The 26,142-nt window shown below is 41.1% G+C and overlaps 1 protein-coding gene across 3 annotated transcripts in view; it reads left to right on the top strand.

The window, feature by feature from the left end:
• The window catches only part of LOC132417944 (selenocysteine-specific elongation factor-like), a 453,767-nt gene that overhangs the window by 419,660 nt on the left and 7,965 nt on the right, over positions 1–26,142 (top strand). For 2 of the 3 annotated variants that reach the window (XR_009517956.1, XM_060001825.1), the window contains exons 2-3: positions 24,152–24,346; positions 25,658–25,808. Coding sequence is in view for 2 of the 3 variants with exons in the window: in XM_060001825.1 (XP_059857808.1) it covers positions 24,152–24,346; positions 25,658–25,808 (346 nt within the window). In the remaining variant the exon portion in view is untranslated. The remainder of the gene's footprint in view (positions 1–24,151; positions 24,347–25,657; positions 25,809–26,142) is intronic. The other variant, XM_060001824.1, reaches the window with a different exon arrangement.

Below are 26,142 nucleotides of genomic sequence, written 5' to 3'. Positions count from 1 at the left end.
CAAATTCTCCCCTCCAGCATATCTAATTCACATGTCAAAAGATTTGGAAGTTTTTCCACACCTGCAGAAATAAGATCGTGTCAATTCTCTCTCCCATGGGTGGATTCACTAAGGGTATTTTATTTTTAACGCATTCCACTGAAACAGTGAACCAGCAGATAATCATACTAGTGGCTTGTGGGGAGGGAGGATTATGGTAATTACACTGTTAGAAACCAGCTTCCGTTGGGTTGTAATACTTAAAGTCCTCTAGGTTTGTGTGCTGTGCCTTTTGTACATTAACTATTCCATGTTGTCTCAGGGCACGCTTATGAGTAAAGATCCGCCCACTGTTGATCACTCCACGATGGACTGATTACGACCAGGCCTCAGATGAACTCCTCTGGGGAGCCCTTGCTTTCCCTGTGTGGCCCGCTGTCAGGGCAATCCTGCTACTCACAACCTTGGGACTTTCCGTGTGTGGCACTGAAAGTGAAAGGAAACACAGATAGGGCATTTGACCCACAAATGCCACTTGCTCAGTCCCCAAACCTCGGAGGGGGCCTGGCGTGCTCTCTTTCTCCCACACTCCACATCCAACTGGTCAGGAGATTCTCTCGGCCCCTCTCTCAAAGTATGTCCAGAAGCCAGCCACTTCTCACCACCTTCATTACCACCACCCTGGCCAAGATACCAACAGCTACCTCCTGGACTGTACTGCTGTCCAGCTGGCCCCTCTGCTTTCATCCTGGCTCCCTTACCTGTCTCTTTTCAACCCAGCAGCAGAGAGCAAATCAAATCATTTCACTCCTCTGCTCAACACCACATAACGATGGTTTGAAGCCCACCAACATGTTCAAAAGCCAGGAGTTCATAATGACACTCATCAACAATAACAACAACAAAGAGGAACCTTACTGGTGACCTTTGGAGAATGCCGGGCAACCAACTCGTTTTCAGGAAAATCCAGCAATGAAAGGGAAAAATTCACATTTTAAAGGGAGCAGTAAGGGCATGTGGTCTACGTACGGTGTATAGGAAGAGTCAGAGTCATTTGTAAGAACCCACTTTCCTTCCGAAGTAATGTTGCCGAGGGGAAAGCGTAAAAGGGAGCTACATAACAGCTACCGCAGTCCCCCGGCTGACCAACTACGTCGGGTGCCTGAACAGGGCTAGAGACCTCCCTCATCAAGGTGATTCAGACATAGGAATCTCAGGCATTGCCTTGTTTTGGAACTCTTCCAGGAGAGTGGGTATGTGATCAAAAGCCACAGAGGGGTCATCACACGCACACACGCGCCCACACACACGCTCACATGAACACACATACATTCACTTACTGAACATTTGCAACTCAGTCTGATTCCTGTCTCACAGTCGTGCTGCCAGAATCAAAGGTGATCTCAGGAGTATTTTAAAGCAACTAGTGCCTTCCGCTCAGGCTGCCTGGGTTGCCCCTCAGCCTCTACCACTACGCGCTGATCCTCCCACGACGAAATAGTCGTTAGTATCCTTTATGACATCATGTGTATTCATATGGTGACTTCCTGTGTCGTTTTGGAATTCTACCTACATCATGGCTATGCCACTGAGTACATGGCAACAGCATCCCCACTATGGTAGGGAGAGAACACGGTGAGAAGCAAGCCAACACTTGCCCAGCAGCAACCAATGTTTGCTCAGTGATGGGCAGACTCACTAGATTTCTTTGACCTCTTCACAAACACCCCAAGACGATTGTATCCACGGTCCCTTCTCAGGCTCACAGGGGTTAGATACAATAAATTTTCCATGATTCTCAGCCAAGTAAGTGGCAGAAGGGGGATTGTGTCCTCACCTATCAGTCTCCCTCCACATCCTAAGTGTTCCTCCAGCTACTGCACTGGTTCTCCTTTAGTGGTGAGCTTTCAGGTCTCGGGGACAGATTTCTGTGAGCAGACCTGGGATGATGTTTTGTGACCAGGTGCTAGTTGCTCCTACTTGGGTGGGTCCAGGTACTTCAGACCAAGTGGAGATATCTGTCTTGAAGTAGAGGAGAAATCTCTCTAGATCACAGGGTTTGCAGGTTAGAAATCCCTTTGGGCTGGCAATACCTGGCATAGAATAACAACTAATTAATATCTGTTAAATGAATGTGTGTAATGGCGACTTGTGATCATCAACAAAGCCACATTTGAGAATCTGCAGATCTCAACCATTTCCACCCACATCTATTTATTTCAGACAAAAAAAAAAAAAGAAAAACTGGGCTGCAAATCTGTTTCATAACCTGCTTGTAAAACTAGCATGTGTTGATTCTTGCTTTTGCAAAATTAATATTTTTCATTCATGTACAGTTAGAAATAGAGCTAAGCCCCTCCCTGTTGACTAACACTAATACTACAGCTTTTCTGATCACAGGAAGGGAGGCTTTTGCAAACAGTGGGGACACAGAAACAAGGAGAAACTTTCCTTGAATCCAGCAGACACAGCTTCTTCCAGAATATCTGGTGGGTGGGGGAAGAAAGTTCCAGACCCACAGGCATGACTGTGGGTGCTCAGCTTTGTGACAGACAGTAAGCATGGCTTATTTCTCAGAGGAAGAGAAAAGTGTGAGTGTGCATGGGTGTGTGTTAACATTTTGCATTATAAGCTTTTATAACTAGGTTACAGATACATGTATTCCAAATCATGTTGGTAAATGCACTGCCCTCCAAACTGGATCCTACTCTACATTTTCTGGATCTCACTGTATTACATATGACCAGTGTTTGCTCCTTGGTCTTAGTCTTAATATGCTCTTTAATGAGTCTTTTCATATTTGTGTTTGACTGATTTCTTTAAATTACGCAAGTACTGTGATAGAGTTCTGTGTACCAAAAAAAAAAAAAAAAAAAGGAACAATACCCATGGGTTGACCAGGGTTATAGAGCATCCCCAGTGGTGGAGGCCAAAGAACCCAGTGGAGCACAGCTTGGGCTTCAGGGTAGGTCCAGGACTTTAGTCCCTGCTCTTCAGCTTCCCAGAAGAACCACACCAATAGTTTTCAATGTAAGACATAGTTTTCTAAGGACGTGTGATGATAGTTACAGCAATATGCCTTTCCGCTAACAGTGTATGAGAGCCAAATTGCCTACAGTATGCTTAAACCATTCAGAAGTCATTCTTATACTTTGACCCAGACATTTCCCTTTTTGAATTTATCATACAAAATATTTCCTGCCTAAATATTTACCTACAGCTACATGGCTGTGCTTTACAGGCTCTTTGGCACAGAAGGACGATGAGACCAGAGTGACTGCTATTGTCAGAAGAGGGGTAGAAATGATTGGCATTGGAATCAAGCACAGGTGGAAAAGAAGGGACGTGAGTACCTGACATACAGAGAGTAAAGGCCAAAGGATGGATGTAGGGGCCAGAAAAATGAGGGTGAGCACTGGGAAGAGAATGAAACACACATGAAAAATGTCTCTAAGGACTGAATTCATCCTGGCCATATGCACACACCCTCTGGAAACCTTCCTTTCTTTCCATGTGTAGCTTGTCTGTCTCTGTTACTTCACCTTCAGTTTGAACACCAGAGAAACAGTTCCCACACAGTCTGAGAAAGGAGAGACAGTACAGGGCAACAGCGTGCAGCGATAGGCCTCTCAGACAGAAGGCTGGAGTTCAGGGCACCTTGGTCCCAGACCCCACACTCATCACTGCCTACCTGACTTTGTGAGTCCCATCCCAGTGCTCATTTCCGTCTGAACACAGAGTCACACATTAATGATTATGGGCAAAAGATTTGAGGTAAGATCGATCAGAGTTTGAATACTGGTGCTAAATTCTATGGTCCAAGGCAAGTAACTTTGACCTTACGGTGACTCAGTTCCTCTGCCCCCCTGCCCCGCCAAAGTGAAGACAGTAATAGTTTCTACCTCATCAGGTAATTGTGAGAATTGAGTTGGTAATATGGAAATACATGGAAAGCCCCTGGAGAAGTGCCTGTGACCTAATGAGCACTACAAATAAGTTAGGTATTCCTAGGTCAGGTACTTAACACAGTATCTGGTGTTCAGTAAGGGGTGAATGTGTATGAGTAGCATTTGTTGTTATGAAAAGGAAGATGGACGGCTGTATGGGGGCAGGTTGCAGTGTCAGCTACTAATGTATCTTGTAAAGTGGCAATAGTAAAACCGGGCAGCCCCAGTGGGAAGCAACTTGACATACTGTTTAAGGGGACCAAAAATAAAAGTTCAGAGCCTGAAAAAGGCATGTGGAAGGATTAATGTGGGGGGGGGGGCTGAAGTTCCCATTTCCAAATGCTGCTCAAAAAAAGAAAAAGCATCATTGTTCAAGAAACAGTTTGGGTTTAAGTGTTAGGTTACAAAAAGCAAGATAGAATATTCCTGACACCGCATGATACAATGTGAAAAAAAAAAGTCAGGGTATAAAACTGTATATTACAGTATGGTTCCTCAGAAGAAGATATTAATGAATGTTAATGTTTTTATGGTTCCTCAGAAGAAGATATTAATGAATGCTTATGTTTTTATGTGTAATTATAAACATTAAGAAGTCAAGGCAAAGGAACGCATGAGAGTGTCAACTATGTTTATAAATGGGTGACTGGAATGCAGAATTGTTATTCGTTCACATGTATGCTTTGCTTGTATAAAAGGATATTTGTGTCTGGGTCAGCGTCTTCCCAGGTGCTTAGGGTGAAGCACTATACCTGTTGGCTCCTTACGCAGCATAACAAGGACAATTTATCATTGATAAGCAGATATGATTATCTCCTCACTGATTAATAAGCTGCAACACTTTACATGACTCACCCAACTTTTCCTGATCCGTGGTTCCTTACATGTAAGAATCAGGGGTTAGGGCTAACCGCCAGCTTAATCAAGATATAGAACACATACCACACTCCCTAAAGGTTCCCAGTTAATCTCTTCTTCTTCCTCTGGCCCCATGCAAACTTTGATCTGCTATCCATTTCCATACATTAGCTTTTCCTGCTCTAGAATTCAGTATAAATGGAATCACACATCCTGTACTCCTTTGTGTCTGGCTTCTTTAACTTAGCATAATTTTTTGTCTAGAGATCCACCCGTGTTCTTGCCTTTTTATTGCTGGGTAATATACCATTGTATTGATTTGTTTACCTTTAATGTTGTTTCAATCAAGTTTCAGGAGGTAGTGAAAGTCCAACCTCGTGTTCAATCAGCCATCTTCCTGGTCAGTGTTCTTTTCTTATACAATGGATATAATTTCAACCTTTACCACTCCATTATCTCTCTAGAGAAATACTATCTTTAGGTCTTTTCCAGCCTTTTCTCTTTTTCCTATTCCCTCAGTACCAATCACTCCATGTGTTGCGTTTGTTCTGTCCCTTCCATGCTTACCCTGTGTTGTGACCGTCTCCTGAAGAGAAGACTTCACTGTCGAGTCAGCCCTGGGCTCCTGGTTGCTTGGCTTTAACCCATACCTGGCTCTGGGCTCATCAGTGGTTTAGCCTTCCTCCCTGACCCTAGCACTGGTGGCCCCTGCCTTACCGCTGTGTTTTCCCATTCCCTCCCTCCCTCACTCACTCCCTCCCTCCCTCGCTCCTTCCCTTCCTTCTTTCCTTCCTTGAAGGAGAGCATTCTCTGTTTATTACATGGAAATTCTTATTTCATACTTTCCACCACAGTTATGTATTTATTATGATTGGAATATTCTATGTATTCATTATTGGAATGTTATTTTTCCATAACCACAATTATAAGATTTTTAAACTAAATATTGTAAAATACTTGCACCCTCATCATTTAAATTGTTCAGGCAGTTCTCAACCTCGCTTACACACTAGAGTCACTTGGAAAGATTGAAAAAGTCACTAGCGCCAGCCTACACCCACAACAATTAAAACAGATTTGGGGGCAGAACCAAGCAATCACATTTTTAAAACTCGTCATGTGATTGCAGTGTGCAACCAAGGTTGAAAACCACTATGTTAAAAGGCATCGACTTTGGGGTTATGCTTGGCAGAAGACCTTAGGAATGCCTGCCACCTCACTTTGCTGACTTTCCACTCAGTGCTCTTTTGGGGGACCTAGTGATTCCATTAGCTTACAGTGGGGATTGGTAAACTGTGGTCCACGAGCCTGTTTCTGCATGACCTGCAAGCTAAGAATGTTTTTACATAGTCGAATGGTTAAAAAAAATCCAGAGAAGAATCGTATTTCCCGGCATGTGAAAAGTATTTGAAATTCACATGTCCCTGCCCGTATATAAAGTTTTATAGGAAGACAGCCATGCTGTGTCTGTGGCAGCTTTTGCTCTACAATGCAGATCTGAGTAGCTCCATCGGAAACTGAAAGGCCTGCAAAGCCTCAAATATTGGTCATCTGGCCCTTTCCAGGGAAAGTTTTTTGAGCTCTGGCTTAAGAGCATGTGTCCTTAAAGCAAATGCACAGTAACAGCAGTAAATGGCTGATGGTCCCTTTGGCTAAGCCTGGGAAGAAAATTTACTGTAGTTACTTGCGACTTCACTGTAGGGTCCTTCCTTCGTAGTCCACTCATTCATCGTGTTCTGGGTCAAGTGTGGGAATTGAGTAAGGGACTACCATTCGCCATCACGATAGCTCGAGTCACCAAATCTATAGCTTGATTTATTTATTTTTAAATTCTTATATTTTATTATAAATAAATACTTATCTATATTTTATTTTTTTTACACTGATCAAATGCAACTTTGGAGTATGTTCAGATATTTCAAGATCCAAGGGATCTGTTGATCAATTAGCCACCTTCAACGATTGCTGTAGGTCAAACCAATGTGACTACCCTTCCAGCCTTGCTGCTTATTAAGGTAAACAGCACTCACCTTGAGGCAGGAGGTTAATTGCTCCTACTGGGCCTGCAACTCCAGGACCACAACATCCCCACTGAAATGAGGGGATCTCCCATCTCATCTGTGGCCTACACAAGTCAGCCACTTCAGAACACTTCGAAGATGAAGATGCCCTCTGCACTAATGTGTTTCTCAGTGCTGTGGGGAAGGGAGCATCCTGTGAGTCCCTAACAGCATCTGTTTGGTCCACCGACACATTGACTTCAAAGGCATTTCATTCAAGTGACCACAGGCAACAACTCCTGCAACTGTTTCACCATTGTGTGCCATGGAACACCAATATTTCATCCTCTAATGTCACTTGGATCCTTACTGTCTTCAGATCCACCTAAGCCAAATACCTTTTCTCAGATTCCCACTTCCTTCAGGGCCCTTGGCTTGCAACCACTTTTGGTGTCAAGTACTCTTTCAATCAAAGTTCCCACTTGCCTATGCCAGCTATTCGTTCTAATAGCTATTTTATAAAAATAAGACACTGTTAATAAAATATATTCCATAGCTGACAAAAACTCTGTGAGGGCCAGAAAAGCCGGCTTGGATGCTATGCAGCCAGGGGAAGTCCACTCACGCTTTGGGACTGCTATAGCTGAAACACCACTGCTGCCTGTGTGCTAACTGACATGTATGCATTCCAGGCACTCTGCTGTGACTGCTCCATAGGAACCAGAGACCCCTCCCATCATACACAGCTGACCATGTCACTGAGCCATACACGGCTCCCATGTCATTCAGTTACGCCTCCAAGTCTCAGGATGGTGCATATGCTTGAAACCACCGATATCCCATTTAGAACCCGAGCTGTAAGGGGTTCTGGTTAATGTGTACACACACACACACACACACACACACACACACACACACACACACTGGTTTCATGTTTTTAGCTTTTTGGTCACTAAAGAACAGGAAAGCTTATGAGTGTTCATGTATGTCAGAAGAGTTGCCAATGGAATCCGATTCATAGTTGATTTTATAGAACGTTATAATTTTTGCTTCTGTAAATGGTATATTCCGAATGGAAATGGTACTTTCTATTTGTTACAATTATCTTGTGTATATTAGTCTTATACTCAACAAACTTATTAATCTCTATCATTAATCTTAGTTTCCTTAGCGTCTCTTGAATTTACATGAAGGTAACTATGTTATCTTGACAGCTTTATTTTCCCTTGTACACATTTATTAATTCCCATGTGTATAGATGCATATATACATTCTGGCTCACTGTACTGCCTAGGAGATGTAGTATGATGCTAAAACAAAGTGGTCATGTAAGTCATCTTTGTCTCTCTTCTGATTTTAAAGGGAATGCTTCCAACATTTCGCTATTAAGTATGATGTTTGATGTAGTTTACCCTATTTTTAATATCTGTTGTCAGTCTAAAGAAACATCTTTCAATTTATGAATTGCTGAGAATTCCTGTTATTGTCAGTTTTACTGCTGATTGGTTGTTTCAATTTTTGTAGGCCTTTTTTTACTGAATATTTTGTGATAATCCTCCTTCCTTTATTTCACTAATGGGCTAAATTAACGTCACAGATCTCCTAATGTTAAACCAATGTGGCATGCTTGGGACTAAACACGACTTTGTCATACTGTGTTTCCTGTCTTCGCCGTGGCAGGATTTAGCTTGCTATTAATTTATGTATATTTTTGCATTTGTGTAACCAACTGAGATTGGCTAATAATTTTGCCTTCTCGTGTATTCTTTGTCAAGAATACGTTTAATAATATTAAGATTTTCTGTTTCTTTAGCATGGAAAATCGTGTTATTCTCTGGAATTGATCTGTTTTCACTAAATTTTAAATTTATCAGCATATCTTTTCCATAACACTGTTGTATCTTTTGAATCTTTGCTGAAACTGAAAGTGTGGCAGCTTTTCTCATTTCAGAGTGGCTTCTCCGTGCCATATCTGTAATTTTCTTGACCCTTGTTGCCAGATGTTTCCTTATTATCTTATCTCTCTAAAGTGCTTGCAGCTGGCATTTTTTTATTGTTGTTGGTCTCTGTCATATCTGTTATCAGTTCCGTTCATTTCTGTTCTTATTTTTATTATTTTTCCTTGAAAAGGGTGGAAAGACAGATTAATTTTTATAAAGTAAATGATCCATGAACAGGCTTTTCATCTACCACCATGCTTTATTTTCTAATTTTTATGTTTGAATATAATGAACACTCAAGTATCCAATCCATTCATCTGTTTGGAAGAGGCCTGCAGCTTTGCAGTGCTGCCACTGCCACCACGTGTATTCAGTTCCACTGTTGGCACATCAGATGTTTAAGGAAGAGGGAACTGGAGCACTACTGCTAAGTACAGCTGACCCTGGAACAACAGGGTTTGAACTGCGTGGGTCTGCTTATACTGGCATTTTTTTTCAACAAAGGTATAAAAAAGTACTCGTGTAGAACATCGTGTACAAGACAGGTATTGAAGTGGATAGCCTATCCTTACACAGGCATAAGGTGAGTGATATTTAATAAAAAATTAATGACGTGTTAGTTTTCTTACTGTTTTATAACTTTGCTTTCAAAGAATTACATACCAGTACAGTACGTCTCTCTGTCTCTCTGTCTCTCTGTCTCTCTCTGTCTCTGTCTCATAATTGGAGAAACTACACATCAGCCTATCATCACCACTGGTATGTGTTTTTTTAGTATAACAATGTTTCCAATGCTGTATCATGAAGATGACTGTGATACTGTATGCCATAAAAGTTTTATAATGATTCATTCATTAGTGTATGGTCTAGGCTAGCATGAAGCAATGGTATCCATCACACTAGACAACCATAAAGCAATCATATTGCTGCTTCTTTGTTATCAATGCACGGATCCCGATACCTGTAAAAAAATATGAATTTCTTTGTCACACGATCTTTCTACTTTTGGTGTCTAGTGTTAGTAGTACGTGTAACATCTACCATGTTTTGTATCACATAAGACAGTATTGATATAGGTACTGACGAACAGACGATTCAATTTGTAAGCAGATGATGCAAACTTACGGTATCAATAAATACAGCACAGTACTGTAAATGTATTTTCTCTTCCTTATGATTTTCTTAATAACATTTTCTTTCCTCTGGCTTACTTTATTGCAAGAATACACTATATAACACATATAACACACAAAATATGTGTTAATCCACTGTTTATGTTATCGGGAAGGCTTCCAGTCAACAGTAGGCTATTAGTAGTTACGTTTTGGGGGGACTCAAAAGTTATCTGCAGAGTTTTGACTGTGCAGGGGGTCGGCGTCCCCAACCCCCGCGTTGTTCAGGGGTCAAGAGTATACACGTATTTCATTTAAGAGAATAGCATACAATTCAGAAAAGAGTATGTAAAGAACATCGACTTTGAAAACATACCTGCCTGGATTCAAATCCTGCTCTGTCCCATACTGCCCATGTGACTTTACGCAAGTACTCAATCTCTCTGCATTTCAGTTGCGGCATACAGCAGTCAGTGGTCCTGTTTGCCAAGTGTTTCCATTTCTCCCCTGTTCCAGGCCCCTGGAAGAACTGCACTTCTTGCTTTATCCCCTTTGTTTGGGCAGGGCCATAAATGTGAGTAGTTCTGGCTAATGGGTTTGAGTGATATGTGAAATAATTCTGGGCCACAACATATGGTTGTTGGTGTGAGACCTCCCTCCAGGCCCAGGGCCCTCTTCCCCTCAGGCACAGCGAATGACAACTTTCTAGATGGTAGCTGCTTTGTCGGGTTCAGTCTCCAAGTCATTCTAGTAAGAAGAGATCAGATCTCCGACATCCACCATCCTGTGATGGACGTGCACCTGCCATGGACATGTAGTGGGAGTGAGGAATAAGCCAGTCATATTTGGGGATTGTCTATGACCACAGCATAGCTCAGCCTCTCCTGACTCACGAATCTCATCTGCCAACTGAAATAACACCCTCTCAGGATTTTTCTGAGGGTGAAATGACTTAACTTACATGACGAGGTTATCACAGTGCTTGACATATAATAGGGACTCAAAACATGGCAGCTTTAATTATTACATAATAATAAAACTGTTTTCGAAAACTGTAGGATATTTGTATAAAATGAGAGGTATTGTGTCTGCTCATCCTGACAGGTAAGTTGTACTTTTCTTTCCAGAGCGGGGCAGTATATTTGTTGCTATAGAGAAGACTGCTTAATGATGTGCACTTGCACACTTGTCTTTGCCACCACGCTAGCAGACATATGTTTAGAAATTGAGGTTACCTCTGAAGACTAAAAAGTGAATAGATTTAAGCAGGAGGGAGACTGGCTGATGAGATAAGATAAAATGCATTTCAGAGCAATAAGTAATTTCTTAAAGAGAAGAAGAATAGATTATAATAATTATATACATACATTCTCTTGCTCTTAGTAAGCAAAGGCACAAGGTTTTAAAGTGGTAGGAGATTTAGTGTGGACAGGTCTTCCCAGAATATTTTCTGGCAACACTCGTTCCTCCGATGCTCTGTGGAAAAATGTATCATCCCCGCATAAGTTGGGGAAACTATCCTTGCCTTTGACATTCATATTGCATATTAGCATATTATCTAAAAAACATCCTATGGTATGGAAATTCATTTACCTCTAGTCCTGTATGTTCCACACGTCTCTGAAGTAGAGTCCAATTTCGTTGTTGCTGTTTTTTGTGGCCCTAGTGTTTTGCAGAACAAGCTTGGAAATGCTGAAGTGAGAGAAAAATAAAGTGGATTATTTAAGCATCATGTAATATAAATTATCACAAGTGACAATATTCTTGAGCCATGTATCAAGAAGTATTTCTCCCCAATAAATGTAAACACAATCTCACTATCTGCTCAACTTGACTCATTCAATACCGCTTTCATGACGGACCAGGACCCTGCTGCTGAGAGATGACATCCAAGTCCATGAACCCCAGCCACCCCGTCCACGGCCGCCCCACCCACCCAGGCCAGGCCATTCTCCTCTTCCACTTCACTCTCTACCAGCAGCTGCTCCCGTAAGTCCAGGTTCAGGTCGCACACACCCACAGGCTTTCTCTGCCAGCTGTACAACAGTTAGGCCGTATCCAGAAGCCCCCTCCCGCCCCCCACCTCCGTCCAACACTCTCTCTCGGGCCCTTGGCTCTTTGCCGGACCTCGATCTGACATTGCTTGGGCGCCTCTAAAAGCCCAGTTCCCTGAGTAAACTTCTAGTATCGGCGGGGGCACCTCCTACCCGAGTACCACCCACCGCGGCAGGATATAAAAGTTGGTGGAAAGGTTGGGATCTGATCCAGAGTCTCCTCAAAGTCCCCCCTCAGCCAGAGCGCCCACCACAGCTCTAAAGGTCTTCTGCACCTATGGGTCTGACTCTTCTGGAGGTTAAGCCGAACTGCAGTTGAATAGACCCTCCCCACTCTTAAAGAGCAGACCCTCCTGCACGACCGTAGGTGATCACATGATTTCGGGGACCACCTGAACCACCGAACTGAGGAGCCCTCAATCTTCACGTGACTGAGGGGGCTGAGTCTCACGTGACCACATGCTGGCACATGTCCATAAGGTCCACTTGACCAACAGCGAGTGGTTCAGAAGCTGCAGAGCTGACATGAGTGGAAGAACTTTGGGTGCCACGTGTGGTAGGAGACACACTGTTGCCCATACATGGATATACAGCGTTTAGTAGCCCACAACCTTCACGTGATGGAGATTGCTGAACTTGACATGTACCCTGCTGGGAAGGGTACCAGATCATAGCATCCACATAACCGTAAGCAGTAGATCACATCAGCTGAGGTTACCACATGCTGGTAGCTAGTCAGGGTCACATGAGAGAAGGAGCCACATGACACGCAGGATTCAGGAGTCCACCATGCTCTAGTGACTTGAAGGGCTGGAGCTACCACAGGGTCATGGCGGCAACAGGGCCAAAGAGACCACATGCCCTTTGGGTTTAAGGGCCTAGGGTTCTGACCGGACAGGAAGGGCTGGGCCTGTCAGGTAACTATTGTCCACAGGATGGCAGCAGCCACATGATCCGCAGCTTTAGGATCCCACAAATCTCATGTGCCTGGGAGGGCTGAGTCAGCTTTCTGACAGTAGGGTCCAATGACAGTAGGGTCCAATGACAGTAGGGTTCTACTTGATCTGCAAGTTTCAGGGGAACATTACCTTCGGGAGAACAGGAGATCTGAGATTGCCCACATTCCTCATCTGCTCTGTGATGTTGGTGCCTCCGAGTGACCTTCTAAGCGCACAAGCTTGGGCTTTACGTACACCCACCCCACTCTAACGTGTTAATTTTATGTGCTTTTTTTCCCGCCCCATAGCACATGAAATTTAACACATAACAAATTAACACATGAGGATGAAATAAGTCCTCCCCTAAACCACAGTCCTGGGCATGCTGTAGAAAGTACTGTGAAGAGCCTAAGCAGTGGGTACAGGTAAGCGCTGTTGACTTCCGTTTCAGGCAGGGCTAAAGGAAATTAAACCAAATCTAATGAGTTGTAGTTGTTAATTTCGGAGGCAAAGTGTATAGTGATTACTGTGGGCCACACACTTGAGAAGGGTAACTCATTTAAGAGAGGTAACTCTATAGATTACGTACCCTTACAGAACTTTCCAGATGCGAACACTGAAGTCCAGAGGTATTAAATCAATCACCTGACTAAGAGGTCACGGATATTGCAGGTGGCACACCAGGACTGGCCCACAGGCCGTCTGGCTCCAGACTCTGTGTTCTGCTCACCCACCAGGTTCCTCACCAGAAGGTAACATTGGGTACACCCTAACTACTTCAGAAAATCTGGCAAATCAGCCCCACTTACTGAAAAGTTGAGATCTTGAGAGAGCTCTTTGGGATGCCACGCTAATTAGACCCAGTCAAATTTGAGTCTATTTCATGGCCTCTATTTAAGGTTTGTGTATAGATATAAACGTATCTCTGATATGTGAAATATGTGTATATGAGTTGTTTATGAATTGCTTGATGATAGCTGAAAACATTTCCTTCTTTTAAATAAACACTGAAAAGAAGGTATCATAAGGTTTAGTCACCATACTCGCCGTGCCTGAATTACAACAATTACAAATGAGTGGAATCTGAATTCATTAGGGTTTACAGTGCATATTCCGTCTGTGTCTGCACAGAAAGAACAGAGAAAGGAGTAGGACAATATATATTGTAGGGGTTTTTTTATTGCAAATCCAGAAACACCTATTTTGCTGATTTGTGTGGGAAGCTGCAGGATCATCAGTATGTCCAAAATAAGTGTGATCTGATCTTTCTGGTTTGCTGGCCTCGGTAAACGATGCTTTACATTGTTTGGATTATTTTGCTAGGTTCCTGCAATGTGGCATGGCTGCATAAATGAGCTGAAGAAAATGCAACAGATCAAACTTTCCACTGTGGTTAAAGTTGAGGTATTAAGAAAGACAAGAGACTCTGTGGTTCTAGGCCTACTGAAAAATGTCCTAGTTTGGTGTAAAGAATTGTAAGAGAAGACAGTTATTCGTGCAGGTCACTGTGTCTCATGTAACTGTGGAGAATTATTTGTGGGACACATAAATTCAAGAGACAAAAAAGGAGGCATATCTTTATTTAAAATAGAGCCTATTATGAAACTCTACGCTGGATTTAGGAAACATCTCCATGTAGTCATAGGATGGAATCTGATACCAAGACCTGATATAGTTGTTATAATTAGATACAGATGAGCAGATCAACAGTGCAAGATGCAGAACAATTTTATCGAGCCTATCTATGCTCACCTGATGGTGATTGGGGTCAACTTTTTTGACCAAAAGTCCAATTCTGGCCTCCTCATTATCCCTCTTAAGTCAGATTTTGCTCCTGTCAGACCTGATAACTCAAATCAATCATTCTTTCTCTGAGATGACGATCCGGAGTTCCTCAGGACCTTTTGAAAACATTTAGCTACATCAGTGGGGCCCTGTCACCACGCTCTACTATATATCACGGGGGCGGGGAAGAAACTCTATGGTTAAAGATCTGTGTATCTGGGGTCCAGTTTAGGCATTACATTTATCAGGCACTGTGTTTAGGCAGCATGATAAACCATTTCTCTTGCATGTGATTTGGCAGGATTTCACGGGAACAAATTTTCCTTCTTTTATCTTTTTTGTTTTGAGGTGGCCACTTTGGGAGTTGGTGCCAGTGGTTTTAGGAGGAGGAGTGGCTTTATCTAACACAGAGAATTGGGAAAGGGGAGCAACAGAACAGTTGTGATGCTGTTTACCTAAAGGTAAATACTCAAATTCTTCTTGTTCTAACACACATATGTACAACTAAACTAGATGTCGTATGTGACTTTACTTTCAGAAAGCAAAGTTGACTTACCTAGCAACAGTACACAGGAGACAGCGTCATATGGGGCTGTATCATTATGGAAATTGCATTCAGAACCTGTTTCTCTTTGTTCCTTTTTGAAATTCGTTAAGATATATGGACGTAAGTTTACTGTCAGTGGTTTTTTTGTTTGTTTTTTTAACATCTTTATTGGAGCACAGTTGCTTTAGAATGGTGTGCCAGCCTCCGCCCTACAACAAGGTGAACCAGCCACACATACAAACACGTTCCCATATCTCGTCCCTCTTTTGTCTCACTCCCTCCCACCCTCCCTATCCCACCCCTCCAGGCAGTCACAAAGCACGGAGCTGATCTCCCTGTGCTATGTGGCTGCTTCCCACTAGCTAGCTATTTTACGTTTGGTAGTGTATATATGTCCATGCCACTCTCTCACTTTGTCACAAGTTACCCTTCCCCCTCCCCATATCTTCGAGTCCATTCTCTAGTAGGTCTGTGTCTTTATTCTCATCTTACCCGTAGGTCCTTCATGACATTTTTTTTTTCTTAATTCCATATATATGTGTCAGCATACGGTATTTGTTTTTCTCTTTCTGACTTACTTCACTCTGTATGACAGACTCTAGGTCCATCCACCTCGAAAGAAGAGAAACGGTTGCAGTTACTGTGCTGTGGCGTAGAGTTGAATATCCCTACCCACCAACCATCATGATGTAAAATTCTACAGCCCTAGGTTGAATATAATAGGTCGAATAAGAGGCTTATCCTGTGAGGATTACCATAGCATGGAAATAGGAAATTACATCCACAATTAAAATTTCTTCTGGGCAAAGGATGGAGAGAAGTGAGAAGATAAGGATTCTGTACAGGGTGCTTATTCATAAGCTGTGTCTTTTGTCATGATATGACTCTCCAGTACAATTCGGAAACCCCATCCACGTGAAAACCATTGAAAATAAAATTGTGGTTCATAGATTTTCATAGTCCTAGTCGAGAATGAACTTTTTCCTGGGCTGCTTCTTTTTATCCACTCAAACATTTTTCCATTCAAATCATAGTTCTAGAGTGTGACGTCAGGAAGTTGGCAGAATAGGAGTCTCCAAGTAAACATTTTGCCTAATCAGCCATGGGCGAGAGTGTTTTTGTGGGAGCCCCAGTATCAAGTGAGGAAGCCCCAACACCCTGATCCTTTAAAAAAAAATTCCAAGAACAGACACGTTGAAGAGAGTAGGAAGAACAGCTTCACCCTACCAATATCAAACTTCCCGCAAGGCTACACATATCAATGCCTAGATAGATGCACTAGGCCTGCAATTCCTCCCATGGGAGATAGTGAGAATGTGGTGAGCACCTGAATACCCAGTGGTGCTAGACGCTGCCCAGGAATCCCACTTCTTTCTTGCCCAAACCCAGAACCCAGAGGTGATGAGCATGGCTGAATAGTCTTGGGATAGCAAGGAGAAGGGGAAAGGGCAAAGGCTTACAGCAAACAGGGCACCAAGCTCAACAAAGGGCTGCAGTTTCTACTAACTGCCTCACAGACTGTACCTTACAAACCTCATAGGACCCATCACCTACAGAAGCCTCAGTTTGCCCACGAGCACATCCAGCACTCTATATGCTGGTGCCCCTCAGAACCGGCATTCCGTGGACACCCCTGCAGAAGGTGCACTCATGCCTCAACAGATCATGCACATGTGCATAAAGAGAACTGGCACCACTCTGCTGGATGGTGAGAACAGACATACCTTAAACACTTCAGGGTACCGAAATGGGGAAAATAAACAGGAGGCTGTCAGCATGTGTCCTGGCTTTGTGCAATTGAGAAAAGGCGTGTATCATCCAAACACTTCCTTCACAAGATGGAGCAAGAGGGGCAGAGCTGGTGAATCCACAGAAAAGGCCTCAGGGAACCCCCAGTATCCCTAGCTTGGCTGAGTGTTGCAGGTGTTTCTCTCCTGATAAAGGTCAGTAAAGGCTGATGGAGGAGATTCCTTCCTTAAATGTGAAGACACCAACACGAGATTTTCAGGGGCAGGAAAAATATAGGAAGCCCAATACCCCACAAATGATACAAGATAATTTCCCAGTAACTGACCCCATAGAAATGGAGGTCCATGAATTGCCTGACAAGGAATTCAACATGATTGTTTTAAAGATGCCCAGCCAGCTACAATACAACTCAATGAAATCAGAAAAGCAATACCTGAACAAAATAAAAAAGTCAACAAGGATAGAGAACTCATGAAAAGGAGCCAAAAGGAAATTATGGAGCTGAAGAATACAATGGATGAATTTAGAAATATAACAGAGAGCTATAACAACAGACTTCATCAAGCAGAAGAAAAAAATGTATGAACTCAAAAAGAAGTAATTTGAAGTTATCTAATCAGAGGAGAAAAAAAAAGAATGAAAAATATTGGGGAAAATCTATGGGATTTTTAAAACACCATTAAGTGGACTCATATATGGATGATGGGGACCCTGGAGGAGGAGGAAGGGAGAGAGAGAGAGGCGGGGGGGATTTTATTTATAGAAATAATGGCTGAAAACCACCCAACTTGTGGGAGCAACATGGACCCCCAAGTTCACGAAACTCAAAAGTCCTCGAACAGTTTCATCTCATAGGAGGTTATATGAATATCAAAGACAAGGAAAGAATTGTTTTTCTTTTCTTAACTGTCTTTATATTTTACTTATTTATTTTGAATACTTACAACAATCTAGAATTTTTGTCATTTCTATTAAAAGTTAATTTTTATTGGAGTATAGTTGCTTTACAATATTGTGTTAATTTCTGCTCAACAACAAAGTGAATCAGCCATATATATATATATATATAAATATATATATATATATATATACACACACATACATATATCCCCTCTCGTGGATGTCTTTCCTATTTGGGTCACCACAGAGCATTGAATAGAGTTCCCTGAGCTATACAGTAGGTTCTCATTCGTTATCTATTTTATATATAGTAGTGTATATATGTCAATCCCAATCTCCCATTTCAACCCACCCCCCCTTCCCACCCTGGTATCCATATGACTGTCCTCTACATCCGTGTCTCTATTTCTGCTTTGCAAATAAGTTCATCTGTATCATTTTTCTAGATTCCACATATAAGGTATATATTATGATATTTGTTTTTCTCTTTCTGAATTACTTCACTCTGTATGACAATCTCTAGGTCCATCCACATCTGTGCAAATGGCACAATTTCATTACTTTTTATGTCTGAGTAATGTTCTATTGTATATGTGTACCACACCTTCTTTATCCATTCTTCTGTTGATGGACATTTAGGTTGCTTCCATGTCCTGGCTCTTGTAAATAGTGCTACAATGAACATTGGGGTGCATGTACTTTTTGAATTATGGTTTTCTCAGGGTATATGCCCAGGTGTGGTGTTGCTGGGTCATATGGTAGTTCTGTTTTTAATTTTTTAAGGAACCTCCATACTTTTCTCCATAGTGGCTGTATCAATTTTCATTCCCACCAACAGTGTAAGAGGGTTTCCTTTTCAAGGAGAGAATTGTAAAGTCTGTAAGAGAAATGCCACTTGTCATATACAAGGGAACAGCATAAGGCTATCAGATTTCTGAAAAGAAACCTTGCAGTCCAGGAAAGAGTGGGATTATACATTCAAAGTGCTGAAAGAAAACAACCGACAACCAAGAATACTCTATTCAGAAAAGCCGTCCTTCAGAAATGAAAGATAGATGATGACATTCCCAGACAAGCAAACGCTGAGGGAGTTATTCACCACTTGACCTGCCTTACAAAAATGCTAAAGGGAGTTCTTTGAGTGAAAACAAAAAATTAACAACATGAAAACCTACGAAAGCATAACTCATACGTAAAAGTAAGCATATAGTCAAATTCAGAACACTCCAACATTGTAATGGTGGTGGATAAAACACTTTTAACTTTAGTATAAAAACGGAAAGACAAAAGTATTAAAAATAAATACAGTTGCACTAATTCATTAGTGCTCACAATATAAAAGATACAAACTGGGACAACAATAACATAAAATGAGGTGGGAAGAGGTAAAAGTGTAGCGATTTTGCATATGATCAAAGTTAAGCTGTTATCATCTTAAAGCAGACTGGCATAACTAATGATGTTTTATGTAAGCATGGTGCTAACCACCATGGTTAATTAGTTTTCTTTTTTTTTTTTTGGTAAGTCTTTGAAATGCAGTGCATTATCTCAATATGTAAGCAATATGAACATATTATTAAATAATTTTGTATTCTTTCTCTTCTTTTAATTGGAATATAGTTGATTTACAATACTATATTAGTTTTAGGTGTACAGCAGAGTGATCCAGCATTTTTTCAGATTATACTCCACTACAAGTTATTATCAGATAATGCCTATAATTCCCTGTGCTATACAGTATATCATTGTTGCTTTCCCATTTTATACATAGTAGTTGTATCTCTTAATCCCATGCCCCTAATTTGATTTGTCCCTCCTACCTTCCCTCTCCCTTTTGGTAACCAAAAATTTGTTTTCTATATCTGCGAGTCTGTTTCCATTGTGCATATGCATTCACTTGTATTAGTTTTTAGATTCCACATACAAGTGGTATCGTACAGTATTTGTCTTTCTATATCTGACATTTCACTAAGCATAATATTGTCTAGGTCCATCCATATTGCAGCAAATAGAATTTCATTCTTTTTATGGCTGAGTAATATTCCATTGTGTGTGTATATATGCCATATTTTTCTATCAATTTGTCTGTTGATGGGCACTTGGGTTGCTTCCATATCTTTGTTATTGTAAATAGTGTTGCTATGAACCTTTCAAATCAATGCTTTTGTTATTTTTCTGTAAATGTATCCAGGAGTGGAATTGCTGGATCATATGGTAGTTTTATTTTTAGTTTTTAAGGGAGCTCCATATTGTTTTCCATAGTGGCTGCACCAATTTACATTCCCACCAACAGCATACAAAGATTCCCTTTTCTCCACATCCTCTCCAGTATTTGTTATTTGTAGACTTTTTGATGATTGCCATTCTGACAGGTGCGAGATGATATGTCATTGTTGTTGTGATTTGCATTTCTCTAAATATGAGCGATGCTGAGCATCTTTTCATGTGCCTGTTAACCACGTGTACATCTTCTTTGGAAAAATGTCTATTCAGGTCTTCTGCCCATTTATCATTGGGTTGTTTGTTGTTTTGACATTGAGTTCTATGAGCTGTTTATATATTTTGGATATTAACCCCTTGTTGGTCACATCATTTGCAAATATTTTTTCCCAATCCTTGGGTTTTCTTTTCATTTTTGTTGATGGTTTCCTTTCCTGTGCAAATGCTTTTAAGTTTAATTAGTTCTCGTTAGATTATTTTTGTTTTTATTCCTTTTGCTTTAGGAGATTTATCCAAAGGAATATTGGTATGATTTTTATCAAAGAGTGTTCTGCTTATGTTCTCTTCTAGGAGTTTTATGTTTTGAGGTCTTTCATTTAGGTGTTTAAACCATTTTATTTTTGTGTATGGTGTGAGGGAATGTTCTAATCTTTGTTTTACATGTAGATGACCAGTTTTCCCAACACCACTGATTGAAGAAACTGCCTTTTCTCCATTGTATATTCTTGCCTCCTTTTCTGTAGATTAATTGACCATACGTGCATGGGTTTATTTCTGGACTGTCTATTCTATTCCATTGATTGATGTGTCTGTTTTTGCGCCAGGCCCATGCTGTTTTGATTAGCTTTGTTTCATAGTCCGAAGCCTGGGAGGGTTATACCTCCAGCTTCATTCCTTTTTTTTCTCAAGATTGCTTTGGCAATTTGGGGTCTTTTGTGGTTCCATATGAATTTTTGGATTCTTGGTTCTAGTTCTGTGAAAAATGGCATGGGTATATGATAGTGATTGCATTAAATCTGTAGATTACTTTGGGAAGTATGGACATTTTAACAATATTAATTCTTCCAATCCCACAGCATGGGATATCTTTCCATTTCTTTGTTCATCTTCAGTTTCCTGCATCAGGGTTTCATAGTTTTCAGATAGGGCTTTCACGTCCCTGGTTAGGTTTACTCCTAGGTGTTTTATTCTTTTCAATGTGATTTTAAACTGAGTTTAGACTTGAGGATATGGGGAGGGGGAAGGGTAAACTGTGACACCACATAGCACAGGGAGATCAGCTCGGTGCCTGGTGACCACCTAGAAGGGTGGGATAGGGAAGGTGGGATAGGGAGGATAGGGAGACACAAGAGGGAAGAGATATGGGAACATATGTATATGTATAACGGATTCACTTTGTTAGAAAGCAGAAAGTAACACACCATTGTAAAGCAATTATACTCCAATAAAAATGAAAAAGAAAAACTTTCATTTTGTGATATTTCATTATTAGTGTATAGAAATGCAACAGATTTCTGTATGTTAATCTTGGATCCTGAAAGTTTGCTTAATTCATTCATTAGTTCTAATAGTTTTTGAGTGGAGGCTTTAGAACTTTCTATACAAAGTATCATGTCATCCGCAAAGAGTAACAGTTTTACCTTGTCCCTTCCAGTGTGGGTACCTTTTATTTCTTTTTTCATCTGATTGCTGTGGTTAGGACTTCCAATACTATGTTAAATATAAGTGGTGAGAGTGGGCATCCTTACCTTGTTCCTGAATTTAGTGGAAAGTCTTTCAGCTTTTCGCCATTCACTATGATGTTGGCTGTGGGTTTGTCGTAAATGCCCTTATCATGTTGGGACATGTTCCCTCTATACACACTTTGTTGAGAGTTGTTGTCATGAATGGATGTTCAATTGTGTCAAAAGAGTTTCCTGCCTCTATTGAGATAATCATGTGATTTTTATCTTTCATTTTGTTGATGTGGTGTCTCACACTGATTGATTGGCAAATGTTGAATCATCCTTGTGACCCTGGAATAAATCCTACGTGATTTATGGTGTATGGTCCTTTTGATATACTGTTGGATTTGTTTTGCTAATATTTTGTCCAGGACCTTTTCATTTGTATTAATCGAAGATATTGCCCTCTCATTTCCTTTTTCTGTAGTGTCTTTGTCTGGCTTTGGTGTCACGGTATTGGTGGCCTTGTTGCATTCTTATTTTATGATGTCTTTGAAATGCCATGTGTTATCATTTCAACAAAGCAACAACATATACAATTCATTTAACACGTTTATCTTTCTAAGTCAGAAATGCAGTAGCAAAATGGAGGTAACAACAAGTCATTAACTATTTTTATTAATTATTAATTAAGTTTTACATTATTTTCTCTGTTTTTGAAATGCAGTTTATCACTTCAACATGTAAGCAATAAGAAAAAATAATTGTAAAAAATTTTTTACTGAGTCTTTAAAATGTGTGTGTTATCATTTCAACAAGGAAACAATGTAAACAACACTCATTACTTTTACATTCTTCTTTCTTACTAAGTCTTTAAACTACAATCTGTTTTCACATCAACAATGAAAATGCAATCTGTTTTCATTTCAACAAGGAAACACTATACACAAAATACTGATTATTTTTTCCATTCTTTTCTGTTAACGTTGACATTTTCTACGTTACCATTTCAACATACAAACAGTAGGAACAACCTATTAATTAACTTTATTTTCTCTCAATTAGTCTTTGGAATGCAATGTTTTATCACGTTGATATGTAAACATATAAACACGTAATTATTATAACATTTTTCTTACTAAGTCTTTGAAATACAATGCTATCATTCTAACATGTAAGTATATAAAGAATTTAATTTACATTCTTTTATCTTTACTGTCTTTGATATGGAGTATGTTATCATTTCATCATGTAAACAATACACGTAAATTATCAATTAGTTATTCTACATCCTTTGTTTCTTACTAACTCTTGGATACACAGAGTGCATTCAACACCTAGGGTACATCACATTTGAGATTAGCCAAATTTCTAGAGTTCAGAAGCCACATATGGTTAGTGGGCACCATACTGAGCAGTGCAACTCTAGTGGAGGGGCAGAGGGAGCAAATACATATGCAACAATGTGTACCATGAAGGAAATATACATGGTACCTTAAGCAAAAGCAGCAGCAGAATAAATCTGCTTAAATGGGGAAGTAAGAGAAAACCTATCTGAGGAGGTAACATTTAAGCCATGACCTGAGGCCTGAGCAGCTACCCAACAGCATAAAAAGACCAATGTCATTTGAGCAGACTATGTGAGGGGAAAAAGTGAGAAAAATACTGTGTTATGGGGGAATAAATAATTTCCCAAGTCTTCCACGAAAGAGTAGAGAAACTGATAAATCATAGGAATGTCTACACTCTGAGTGAGATCAGGGACTTTATCTTTCTTAGCACCTGGAAAAGTACCTAAATCATAACAGATACTTGCTGAATGTGTGTGGAATAAGGAATAACTGAGCCAGGGGTCTGAGACCTGGGAAATTAGGCAGCAATATGCTGATGAAGATACCAGTAGGTAGTGGGCATAGTTTGTTTCCTTTTAGTTGCATACGGTTTCTCATAAGCCACCTGAGGAAATCAGAAATACAAGAAGTTTGCAGGTCCCTAGAGGGTAAAATTATTCAACAACTACCACCTCTAGGAAGAGTTTCAATTGATCTGACTTGTGTCAAGTGCCCATAAATGGATAAGTGAACCAATCAGTGTGGATAAGGAAATGATGTACCATGACTGGGTCAGCTTACGTCACATACCCAACACTGTGGATAGTAACCAGAAAATGTAGAGGGCAGTGGGCAAGAGATCCAGCGGACATTTCAAATTCCTCTATTTCCTTTTTAAAGTTCCTCTTTTATAGAGATCAGTTTACATATCCAGTGTTCCTAACCCCAGTTTCCTAGAACAGTAGAACTTTATATATGTGTCTCTACAAACTTGGGTTTCAGGCAAAAAAAAAAAAAAAAGTGAACACTTTCATGACCACACATCAGTGTTGAAACACCTCCCTGTGCTGTGGAAATCACTCTGAACAACTGACCCATTTCATGTCGTTCCTCTGTGCCCCGTGCAGCATCGCTTCCAACTGAGCCTGAACTTCAGCAAGTTTCTGTCGGTCCAAACGGTCATGAAAAATCCATTCCTCGTAGCAATGGACAGGGACAGGATAAATCACATGCTTCAGCTTCATCAAGGAAGTCAAGTGCTGCAGAAGGCTCTTGAGCACAGGCATTGTAATGGGATTGAAGGCAAAGCTAAGGACACGGAGGTGAGTACAGTGGCTCAGGGTTGGGATGACGGCAGAGAGAGTAGAATCAGTTATCATACAATTGTTTATCACCAGATGTTGCAGGGTGCTTGAGACCTTCTCCAGCAGAGCCTGGAAGGGCTCATAAACTTCTGAGAAGATGTGGTTGTTACTGAGACTCAATACCCTTAGGTGGGTGGCCTGAGAGCTCTGGGACAGGACAGTGACATCTCTGTGAGAAAGCTGACAGTGAGGTAGATACAGTGAATCCAACTGAGGTGGCACAACTCTACAGAGAGAAAAATGTAAGGTTATTTCAGAAGAATGAGGGCAATGAGCCCCAAATTTTAGGTACCTAAGGCTCTAGAATAAACTACTGTGTTCATGGTTTGCAATAAGTGGTTAACAATGTGGACTTTGGGATCAGACTTTATAGATTTGTGACCCTGAGAAAGTTACTTTACCACTCTGAGGTACAGGGTTTTAATCTTGAAAACGTGCACAGCAGTCATTATTATACAGAACTGCGGGAAAGATTAAGTGAAGAAATTGCATGCACTTAGTATATACGACATAATCAGTGTTGGATCTGATTCACTTATTTGGCGAGGATGGGTCTGGGAAAGCAGCCAACTGAGGGTTTCCTTTGACTAGTACCAGATGACAAGCTCTCCATTCAGGGTGTAAGCCTGGGGGGAAATACAGGAGCAATATTATCTGGCAGTGTTAACTATTGGGGCCCATCCATGGACATGTGCATTAGTCCTATAGCTTAATGCTTCTCCATCTGAATGCCTCCCCTTCCTCTCTAGAGATCTGTAAAGTCCAATAGGAGAAGGACTGAGTCTTTTCACCAATATATTTACAGACTTCTTTTAGGATCTGCCCACGGTCACTGAATGAATGAATGAATGAATGAGCACAGCTTCCTTTTCTAACCTCATCTGCTGCTCAGCATAAGGTACCCCTCTCTCCCCCAGCTATGTTCAAACTCCCAGCAGTGCCTATGCTGAGGCAAAGAGAGAAATGGGTTACAAGGAGCTTAGGAAGATCCAAGCATGGTCTCTTCTGTGTTAACAATGAGGTGATCAGGGAACCAGGTTCCTCCCCACCCCCTCACCTGAGCAGTTTGTGCAGTTGATCTGTGAGGCAGAAGAAAGACAAGCTGAGCTCCTGGAGATGGTCCAGCCGCCCAAGGCAGAGGAGAAAAGATCTGAATTTCCTTCTATTATAAGTTTTAAAGGGGATGTTACACAGAGTAAGGCTGTTCAGGTGGATCACCTGAGCCAAAAGGGTGATGACTTCACTCAGATTAGCCTGATCCACTTCCAGGTTCTCAATGCACCCCAGATCCAGAAACTGCAGGATACTTTTGTGCCCAGACATTCTATCGATTTGCAAATCTCTGCAGCAGACGTGCAAGGACCCAACATTCTGCTGAATCTTACTACAAAGGAAAGAGAGGAATTGTTCTGTTCTCAAGGTACTATTGAGGGAAATATCCACTAGTAATTCCATGGGTTCCTGAGCTGACTGAGGCTCAGACCCGGAATTACCAATCCTGAGGCACCTGACTCTATGCTGAGCTTCTATCTTAAGGATAGAGTGCTGAGAGTAAATGCATGACTGAAAACAGAAAGGGAATGCAGTCCCAATCTCAGAGCATATTGTCTTACAGACCAGATCACTCCTTAAATCTAGGATCCTCAGTTTGGGCCCCCTGTAAGGAAAGGAAGAGACAGAACACATGAGAGATAGCTGATTTTAATATAACCCAGCAAGATCAATGATGAGAAGCAGGACAGAACACTTTAACC

This window comes from Delphinus delphis, chromosome X, assembly GCF_949987515.2.
Source record: "Delphinus delphis chromosome X, mDelDel1.2, whole genome shotgun sequence".
Lineage (NCBI taxonomy): Eukaryota > Metazoa > Chordata > Mammalia > Artiodactyla > Delphinidae > Delphinus > Delphinus delphis.
The sequence above is the reverse complement of the archived record's forward strand: the minus strand, read 5'-3'. Positions and strand labels throughout refer to the sequence as shown.